Genomic DNA, 11,310 nt, shown 5'->3' with positions numbered 1-11,310 from the left:
AACAAACTTTCAAAAATAATTTGAATGAAAAAAGAGTAGAAGGCGTTCTCCTTGTTATTCCTCGAAAGAATTGGACGATTGGTGTGCACCACATTGCTCAATCTTTCGTCGTTCTTCAAAACACCTTAACAAATCAAATCAAATTTCTCGCCCCGAGCGATCGAAACCAACCAAACCAAAACACCCAAACACATCAATTCAACTTGTCACTCTCGCGTGACCAAAACCTTTTCAAAAGAACACTGTTAATCCTTTCTAATGCATACAACAAACCAGTGCTAGAGCCTCCGCCGAGAGTAGACAAGCCAGTGTTTAGCCTTTAGAACGCCGACCTACACAGTCGTTCACAAAACAAAACACACCAAATATTCGTAGTAGCCCGAACTACGAATGCTCTGATTTCCTTATTGCACCATAAGGATACGTAGGCAGGAGATTGTTGTATCTTCGCGAGCACACTAATAAAAAATCTCCCATTTCCCCCTCCTGAGGTCTTCATCCATATCTATCATCAATTCTAATTACTCGAAGCAAGCAAATAACATTCAGTTAACAGTCAAATAGCAAAATCAGACTAAAAGGTTCCCGTTGAGTACAACGGACATGAGGGGTGCTAATACCTTCCCCTTGCGTAATCGACTCCCGAACCCGAATATGGTTGCGACGACCATTATTCTATTTTCCTAAAGGTTTTCTCGATATTTTCCTATTCCTTCATTGGGATAAATAAAGTTCGGTGGCGACTTTGTTTCGAACAAAATTTTTTTCCGCGTTCCATCGCGAGGGATCGCATTTTTTCGAGGTGCGACAACACTATCAGAGCGACACACAGAAACTAAAATAAACTCAAATGCAATAAATGACAAAGAAGGTCACTATTCTATCCTCTAAAACACAACAACAACTAAGGATCCTCTACCTGAGTATCTCCACCACATGAGTAAAGAATAATGTAGACAAACAAACAAGGGTGAGAATACATTCACATATGTTAATGGTGCATAAAACATCAAGGATAGTATAATTAATATCAATCATAAATCATATAAATCAAATTCATAAAATGCGGTTATCTATGCAATGTATTCATCTCCTCAACTCCAATGCACGTGGTACCAAGGTTTTGGATATCAGAGGTATGTTACTGCTTAGTCCACTCGGCATTCCTCTCTAAACTTGGATCCTATCTAAACCATTTGACTCGTCATCGATTCCTCTATGAACCTGGTTCTTATCTGAACTATTTCACTCATCGGTTCCTCTCTGAATCGGAGACTCGTCACTGGACCGAAGTCATACCAATCTTCGATATACATGATGCATGAATGCCACAAACAAATGCATTACTCTTCTCAAACCTCCAACTCTAATACTCGTTATTGGTTCCTATCTGAACCTAAACTCAATATGAATATCGCCAATACAAGGCCACAACAATGATTCCTCTCAGAAAAAACCATCTTAGCATAACTCAACACTTTTCATCATAACTCAACATAATAATTAAATCATATAATTTCTCAGCAATACTCATCAGTACTCATCAACAACATCAAATAAACATTGACAACAAAATCCACTCGAAAAATCAAGTTAACAACCCATAATCGGTAAACCTAGGACTGATGGTCAACCCGTCACAGGGATGACAGTTGTCACTCAAACATCATTTTCCTCTCTCACTTGACTATCATCCTTGACGATTTGGGGGCACCGTGCTCGTCATGGAGTATTGACAATCAATTTTTCATGCGTCTAACGCCCATCATTTGTGATGTATTGGCATTTCTTCCCCGTAGTGGTGACGATTGGCTCGTCACGCAAGTGACTCTTGTTACCGCTGTGTAGAATGCGAAAATTAGCATTTTCACCATGGTTGCACTTCCAGGTCTCCGATTTCGACCCAAAATGACCTTACGCACACAACAGTTCATCAATCATGAATAATACAACATTTAATCACATCAGTTATCATGGTTTTGACATATACATCATGATTCAAACATGAAATCATCCTCATATTTCTTCAAGTCATAACATTAATTCATGAGCATCACAAATTCGAATTTAACACATATAATCATACAATTCACTGCAATTTCAGATCACAAAATAGAATAACATAAACACGATCCGAAGAGGTTTGCACAACCATCTCAAGATTCAAAACCCACATCAATGGAGGAAAAGGAAAGGAAAAAGGAAAAAGGATAAGAAGTCATCTCTATCCTTCACGCTTAAACACCGATATCATGAAAAATCCCCCCATTACCTCGAATTTGCAGCAACCTTGAAGCTTTGGTTATGGAGATTCTCTCTTCTCCTTCCAAAAACTCTCATAAGATTTCTCTCTGACTCCGTTGACAACTTATTCTCCCAAACAACACATAACTCTAATTACCCTCTCTATTTAAATAAAACCCTACTATTTTTATTTATTCACTAACTCTCCTCAATTCTAAATAATTCCACCACTTTCCTTAATTTTAATTTTAATTCTAATTTCCTCCCTAAATCTCAATTTCTCATTGTTTCTATTATTTAAATAATTAAATTTAATGATAGTTCCAATAAAATTGTATCCATCTTCAATAATATCAATAAATTAAATAGAGCACTCAAATAAATTAATATAAAGCATTTTAAACTCAATTAAAATAAAATAGACGTAAAACCAGGGTGTTACAGTCAACACCGTTGAAAGTAGAATTTAAAGCCTTAGAGTTTCCAAGAGCTTCATTATGTTCTGCATTTGTCCATTCAGATTTAGGATTCAAACTTGTAGTACCATTTTGTTAAGTAATCATAAGATGTTTCAACCATTTAATCACAACCTTCTAAAGTTTTGTTGTCTATGGAATTGAGAAAGGCAACCATTTTAGCTTTTCAATTGTCATAATTGATGCCATCCAAAATAGGCGGTCTATTGACAGACTCTTCATCCTTAGTGTTATCCATTGAACAAAAAATATCTCTCGGGAGCTCATCCGAATAGAAAAGTGTGCCTGCTTTGATACCAATTGAAATTACGTTCCTTAGAGGACAAATGTTGAACCAGATGTTGAGACAACTTGTCCAACTTTTAAATTCAGTTTAAGACTAGTTTGACATCAATGATACATCAATAATAAACAATGAAGAAATTTGTAAAATAAAAGAGTTGGTAATCCAGTCCGGTAAAGCCACACCTATGCTTAGGGGCATTCTACCCAAGAAAGAAAATTCACTACTTTGAATTAGAATAATTAGTCTTATAAGAATATTCGAATCCTATTAAGTTCTATGTCTCTCCCTAATACTAGTGACTTTCCATTTAGGTATCCCCCAAAATATGAGAGCTCACTCACTTTCTTCAACCACTAACCTCTAGTGATCAACCTAAATAACATTGTTGAATTTACAACTTAACTAAGACAAACCAACAACTATGCCAAGTTACTGAAACATAAAGTGGCGTACAATAATAGATTCAACACTAATTCTTATGAGGGCATTAGCGTGGAATACAAGAAAGAAAAGAATCAGAAACCCTAGAAACAAATACTTAATCTTGTGTAAAAAACTCTCTTTTAAAACATGAGAATCGAGTCTCCTTAAATAGCAATGTCTTTTAGGATTTTTCCTTATGAATCTCTTATTTAAATTCGTTCAAAATAATAGAAAATCTTGTTGGAATTGATTTCTCCATAAGTCTCTCCAAAATATATGATATTTTACATTCAAATTAAAATTCAAATCTCTATTTAAACTTGATTTGATTTTTTTAGTAGGTCAAACAAATCAACCCTACAATGCTAAAAAATCTGCAGTAAATCTGATTGAAAACCAATCAGAAAATTAGCACCAACCAACATCCCTTATGGTCTACTGACAAGGCCAGATGTTGCAATGCACATACTAGAATATCGTGTTCCACATGTTGCACTAGTACATCCAAATCAACTCTTTTCTATAACTTTTAGATCTTCTGTGGTAGAGATAATTTTGGATATAGAAATACTAAACCAAACTGCAATACTATTTGTGTGTTTCTAGAGAAGGAAGTTGGAGACCACATGTTGGAACATCGTGTTCAACATGCGTCCCTTATGCACATGAACCATATTGAACAAACTCCATGTTATTTTGCATAATGCAGCCAATCCCAAAAGGATGAACATGGTCAGACTTTTATCTAGGAAGGTGATTGTTATAGTAGTGAGGAAAAAGGTTGATCAAACCATCTATCGCTAAAAATCTATTTAATCTAGCATAAATAAAGTGAGAACCTTCTTGGTTATTAAATCAAGCCTCCATGTTGGTTTGGTATCCTTAATCATTAGTCAAATAGTCAAAAAGAGTATTATTGATAATATTAGTGATATTTAAGTCAAGAGGGTTGACCTCTATTTTCCCTTTCATTTGTAAACAAGTCCATATTACTAAACAAAAGCCATTTATGGTAGTTATAACGTTGAGGCGGATCGGAGATAAAAGAGCATGTTAGTAATTTTTTATTGCTTTTTGAAAAGCCATACAAACTTGTTCCCCTTCAAATACAATTAGAATTAGGCAAGATATAGAAATTAATGGTGTTATTATTTGAATATAAGATGTTGAGATGTACATCTTTGCACCAAAGCAAAACAAGACACCCCTCCCCATTATTGTAACTAACGCAATGAATGTTGGTGGGATTCTAATAATGAGAAGGAAATTATAGATCTTATCATTAGATGATTTATTTGTTTCACATAGAAAATGAATTTCAGGAGAGTTGAGAGGATTATCTTATTTAAAGTTCTGATGGTTTAGGGTTTTCCCACCCCCTGCAATTCAAGGACATAATTTTCATATTTTTTTATAGACCTTTTCCTCAAAGTCTTCCTGATGTTCTTTGTGTGCTCCTTGTTCTTTTGTCTTCTGATATTGTTGTAATGTTTGTTGGTGAACTAGATCCGCTTGTCATTCTTCTTGTTGAGGTCAACAACCTCAGTCATGAGATTGTCTTCAGCATTCATAGTTTTTCCTTGTTATCTCGGGATATGTTATTAAGTTGTTGTAGCATGGTATCGCGCCGCGAAAAATACAGAATCGCCGCCGAAATTTATTTATTCCAAAGGAAAGGGAAAATATCGGTAAAATCCTTAAAAGAAAAAGATGGTCATCACAACCAAATTTGGGTTCGGGAATCGATTACGCAGGGGAAACGTATTAGCACCCCTCACATCTGTTGTACTTAACGGGAACTGTTTTGATTGTTTTACGCGGATGAGTGTTATTATCTAAAGGTTACTTACGATTTATTTAATTAGGGGGGAAAGTTTTTAATTATTGTGCTCGCAAAGATTTCAAAATCCTGTGCCTACGTATTCCCATAGTGCAATGAGAAAATCAGAGTTTTGTAGTTCGTGGGATAGAAAATAAGTATTTATTGGTTATTTTTATTGAACGATGTTAATGTTCATGTTCTAGCAGTTAAAAGTTGCTTGTATACTCGCCCGTGGGAAATGTATTGCAGTAGAACGGATATAACATGTCCTTTATAAAAGGCTTTTGAATGCCCTTAGGCGAAAAAATTAAATTTGATTGGTTGTGATTGATTTTAAGTGGGAGATAAGTATCAGACCACAAGCTAAGTACGACTGAAAATCCAAGTACCCGTGAGCTGAAAGGACAAGTGCATCCTGACCTCTCTTTTTCATCCCTAAGGTTTATGAAATCTGTGAGACGATTTTAATCGTTGTTACTTAGAGGGAGAAAAACATCTAACCACGAGCTAAGTACGGTCGTCAATCATAATACTCGGGAGATGAAAGGACAAGTGCCTCCCGACCTCTCTTTTTCATCCCATGAGAACTGAATTAAACTCATTAATTTTGAAGTGTTTTGAATGGAAAACAAGTATTGATACACAAGTTAAGCACGACTGACAACCCAAGTACTTGAGAGATGGTGTGGATAAGTTCGTACACCCCATCCTTTTTCATTTGATTTATTGTAAAAAAAAATTGAAAATGACTTGACGCTGGATCAAGTGTTTGAAGTTGACTATGACAATTGTGTGAATTAAATGGCAGAGGTACTTGACGTTTGATCAAACACTCACATTGCATTCAATTAAGTTTGATTTGGAAAACACTTGACCTTTGATCAAATTTATTTTTGTTCTTTTGAGAAAGGTTCTTTTTAGGTCGCTTTTGATTAAATCTAAGTTAATTAGACGAATATAGAAAATGATAAAATGGAAAGCGATAAAATCATTACAAGTTCATGGAAGTGGGGTACATTTTTCCCAAATGAGGGATAATCATACACCATACAAAATTAAATCATAAGCACATATGAATCATTTAAGAAGCAAAAATAAATCATTCAAAAAATAATCCACAATCACAATTCATGAATTTAACAATGCAAAAACAGTTAATCAATTAAGAAATTAATCAGTTAATTATCCAAATATCTAATTAAATTAGGATGATAGAGAATTAAAAACAAAACACGATGGGTGAAGAATTATTTGGTGGGGTGTAATATAACAATATGTTTTAAACAAATAAGTTCAATTGATGTTCAAACAAATAATAAGAATATGGTAAAATTTCTGAGTCTTCACACAAAATTATTTTCTAGAACTATGATCAATTAACATTAGACATGTGGTAACTTTTATTAACTAAAATAAAAATTCAGTACTAGTCTAAAATTGACATGTGGTATTATCTTAAATAGAGTAAAGCTACAAATAATAGTGACTAGGAAAAAACATGATAGAAAAAAGAAGTGATAAAAATTAAAAGAAAAAAAAACAAGCTTGTAATAGTCTGCCATGTGAAACACACAGAAGTGGAAAGAATTATTTTTATCATTCTTAATTTGCCAATCAAAACTAATATCATGGGGTTGGAAAAGAATAGCTACAAAAACGTGAAACACAAGTACAGTAGAGTAAAAATAAACTGAAATGAAAAAGCTAACCGCATTTCTCATTTGAGATTTTTCACCACGTGATTCTGGAAAGAGCTCACGGCTTCGCAACAACAATACCAACTCGTACGTGGGTTTACGGTTCGGTACAGATTTTTCGATTCAGGTTCAGGTCTTGACTTCGTATTTAGGTCCAGAATTGAGTTTTCTATTTTGATTTTAGTTTTGGATTTGATTCAGAATTTTTATTTGGGTGGTTTCGCTCTAGTTTTTGGATTTCAATTTTCACATTTTCAGAGCGGTTTCAACATCAATTACGGTTTGTATTGTGGTTTGATCATGACTCGATTTTGGTATATGTTTTGATTAAAACAAATATATGATATAAATAATAGAATTGGATGAAAGGTGCCGGATAAAATTCCTCAACTGATTCTTATCTTCTTTTTCCTTCTATTTTGCTTCTCTTTGTTGCTGCTGATTTTATATGGTTTGTTGCTCAAATTGCGGTTTGTAAATTGGTTGTAGTGTTGTCGTTATCATCGTTTTGTAACTTGCTCATCACATGTTCGATCAAATGCTTACGTTAATCTTTTTCTTCCCTTTTTGCTTATTACTTTGTGATTTGATGATACTGAATTTTGAATGTTGTTGTGGTTTTGAATTTTTGAAGATGATGATGATAATGGAATATGGCAATGAAAATAAGTTGAAGATTCAAGATGAAATGGTGATGGTGAAAGTTAAAGTTTGGTTATGTGATTTTGGTGATTTGGAGGAGATGAAGACTTGTTCAAGGTTGAAAGTTGATTGAAGAATGGTGAATAATTTTTGATTTTTTGGTGAATAGTAATTATGGAAGAATAAAGAAGATTGGGAAAGATGCTTGAAAAATGGTTCATGGTTGAAGGTTAGAAGTGAAGACTTGAAGTTTGGTTATGGTATAGTTTGGAAAATGGAAATTTTGTGAAATGTCATTTTTGTGGTTATTTTTGTGTAAACAGAGATCGTAAAATGTGATTAGTCCTTTCATGGTGAAAATGGTGAAGTTTAAATAGAAAAAAAACAGAAGGAAAAGTTAGTTATGGAAGATGATTCATAGCTATTGGATAGTGGTCCTTGTGATGTTTTTTAAGAGTGGCTAGAATTGAATTGTGTTAGTTTGGAGGGATTAAGGTAGTTATGGATAGTTAGAAATGAAATGCAAATGAAATATAAATTTTGTGTTTGTTTGAAATGAAAATGAATTTCATTTGGTTTACCTGCATTTAACTTGATTTTAGCTTGTTAGAAATGAAATGAAATAAAAATGTGTAGTAAATTCCACTTTGAATACAAATGCAAATGTATGTGAAATTTAGTTTGAAATGTAAATTTTGTGTTTGTTTGAAATGAAAATGAATTTCATTTGGTTTACTTGAAATGCATTTAACTTGGTTTTAGTTTGTTAGAAATGAAATGAAATGAAAATGTTTAGTAAATTCCACTTTGAATACAAATGCAAATGTATGTGAAATTTAGTTTGAAATGTAAATTTTGTGTTTGTTTGAAATGAAAATGAATTTCATTTGGTTTACTTGAAATGCACTTAATTTGGTTTTAGCTTGTTAGAAATGAAATGAAAATGAAAATGAAAATGAAAATGTGTAGTAAATTTCACTTTGAATACAAATGCAAATGTACGTGAAATTTAATTTTGTGAAGGAAATTAGAATTAAGATGTGATTTTTTTATGTATTTGACTTATGGAATGAATAAGAATCCGAACAAATTAACTTTAAAAACATATAATTTTGTTAAAAATTAAATTGATCATGGATTAAAAAATAAAGTTATGAACTTTTGAAATAATATAATAAAAATGAAATTTATCTTATTTTATTTTAATTTGCATCTTATTCTTATTTTTACTCTAAATCCCATTAGAGTATTTAGAATAAAATTAAATAATGAGGCACAAATCAATTTTAAATCATAAATCAAAAAAAATCATAAATTTAAATCAAATCAATATAAATGAAATGATAATAAAAATCAACAAAATCAACATTTGAACATGTCAATAATATAATAAAATAAATGATGTACTATATGATAAAATGGAATACATGTCATACTCATGCAGATGAAAAAAAATCTTAAGATAAAATTTAAGATATAACACTTTAATTTAGGGATGAGGTTGAACAGACTAATGCTAGACTTTTTTTTAGTAGAGTTGCTACTAAAAAGCCTTTGCATTTGCTGCCTCTATTTTCTTCCTTACTACTTTGACCTTAACCAATGTCCCAAAGGGTTGATTCCCTTAATTCCATAGTTTAGTGAGGTAGGATTCTTACACTGATCTTCATTATGCCCCCATTATACAACACAGAAAATAGAACTTGGACATTTTCTCATACTTAAAATCCATTGAAGAAACTCCATTAACCTTTCTTCCAATGTACATGCCTAGTTAAACTTCTCTAATGTTGTATTCTCAATTTTCCTCTTTCAGAAAAAAGTTTGAGATCTTATGATCATTGAGCTAGAGTAGCTCGATTTCGTAAAGAAAATATATACATTTTAACTTCAAAATTGTCTAACTTTTAACTATTCAACGTATTAATTATCACTGATGATAAAATCACATTGTAAAATATGGTATAAAAAACAAAAATATTCTAAAAATTATAGAAAGTAGAACATCAAACTCGGTTTTAAAAATATTAAAAACTAAAAAATAACTTTATTCAAAACAACGAAACTAAAATTTCAGTTAATCCAGATTTTTTTATACATGCTCAATGACATTTCACTATATAACAAGTATAGTAATAGTATAAAATATGATGTAATTAATGTATATGTGAAAAAAACTATATTTTTAATATAAACAATTTTTTTTATAATGTTATGTGTTTTATGTAAAAAATAAAAAATGGACATAGTTTATTTTGTTTCTTTTATCCATAAATGAAGGGATAGTAATTACTAAAGATCGTGCCGGTGCAGAGTTCGAACCTTGATGACAAGGATTAGTTTAGATATAAATAAAATATATTTCAATAATATAAAATTTTATTATTTTAATCATAATACTGATCACGAATACACACCAACAAAGGACACATATCACGACATTAACCCTCACATGAAAAAACACGCAAAGATGAACGTCATCACTAGTTATTAACAACAAAACAAAAAACATCAATCCTAATGAGAAACAAAGACATTGTATTCAACAATAGTATCCCCTGTTATAGGATCAAAAGAGATTGTGTTAGCTTCAACATATCCTTTAGCAAATCGAAAAACACCGCTCCCGCCAATCACAGACATTTCTCTGATTTTATCATACGCAACGTCCCTTCCTGAGATAGTGATGACACTCCCGTTATATTTTCCTTCAAACAAAGCAAAGTTCATAACCATAAGAAAAACGAGCTCGGTTTGTGAGGTAGCTGCATAAAATCCTTGTGCCCTACCTAATAACTTCGAGTTCAATTTTGGTCCTAACGTTAAAGCGTTGTCAATAATCCTCACTAAACCAAAAGCACTAAAAGAGTTGTCGAATTTAGGGATAGATGGAATAATTGGAATGGACGTAGCGTTGTTTCCTCCAACGATGTCTTGCCAATAGAATCTAAAGTGACTAAAAGTTTCTTTCTTTTTAAAAAATTTAGGGTTTATTGAGCTCACGAAACCGGTCTCCTCTTGTTCGCTGACGATTATGAGGATGTAACAAGAGATAATAAGGAGGAAGAGGAAAATTTTTTGGAAAGCACCCATAGCCATATGTTTACTATGGTTAGGGCAAAACACTTTTTTTAATCCAACAAAAGTGAAATTAGTGAAGAGAAAGCTTATGAATAAGGTGAAGTTAGGAAACTTAGGATGTAAATGAGTAAGTGCGATAAGTACACATTTTTCAGACAATTATATAGAACAATGCAACCTTGACTTAATAACACATGATGTAGTTAATTGTAGAAATAATGAAAAATATATTAGTTTTTATTCCATATTTTAAAGATTTTTGGTCTTTGCAAGTGACTTGAAAATTGTACTATTATATATTTTGTGGAAATGCGTTTTTTTTCTTCTAGCGATTAGGTTTGGACCATAATTTTTTTTCTCCTCATAATAATCACTATGCCAAAAACTGGAATAGACAGCGCACCTTAGAGGGCGCTTTATTACAAAAGCGCTCTCTAAAGTGAAGCGAAAAATAATGAGCAATAGACAGCGCACTTTAGAGGGCGCTTTTGTAACAAAGCGCCCTCTAAGGTGAAGCGAAAAAATAAGGAGGAGATAGAGGGACAACAATACATGGCGCTTTTTAGAAAGCGCCCTCTAAGGTTACCCTTAGAGGGCGCTTTTAATGAAGCGCTGTTATAAGTCCATGTGCATTTCCAG

The 11,310-nt window shown here is 32.5% G+C and overlaps 1 protein-coding gene and 1 long non-coding RNA gene across 2 annotated transcripts; one reads left to right on the top strand and one right to left on the bottom strand.

Moving 5' to 3' along the window:
• Positions 1-6,830: 6,830 nt before the first annotated feature.
• LOC127107754 (uncharacterized) lies at positions 6,831-8,174 on the top strand. Its single transcript, XR_007795820.1, has 2 exons — positions 6,831-7,075; positions 7,583-8,174. It is a non-coding gene; the product is annotated as an uncharacterized LOC127107754 (long non-coding RNA).
• A 1,878-nt stretch (positions 8,175-10,052) lies between these two features.
• On the bottom strand, positions 10,053-10,788 carry LOC127107753 (dirigent protein 22-like). Its single transcript, XM_051045077.1, has one exon. It carries the CDS (start codon positions 10,687-10,689, stop codon positions 10,108-10,110), a length of 582 nt encoding a protein of 193 aa, XP_050901034.1. The 5' UTR covers positions 10,690-10,788; the 3' UTR covers positions 10,053-10,107.
• Positions 10,789-11,310: the final 522 nt, after the last annotated feature.

Source organism: Lathyrus oleraceus, chromosome 7 (genome assembly GCF_024323335.1).
Source record: "Lathyrus oleraceus cultivar Zhongwan6 chromosome 7, CAAS_Psat_ZW6_1.0, whole genome shotgun sequence".
Taxonomy (NCBI): Eukaryota; Viridiplantae; Streptophyta; class Magnoliopsida; order Fabales; family Fabaceae; genus Lathyrus; species Lathyrus oleraceus.
Note: the sequence above shows the minus strand (reverse complement) of the source record. Positions and strands in the feature narration are given on the sequence as shown.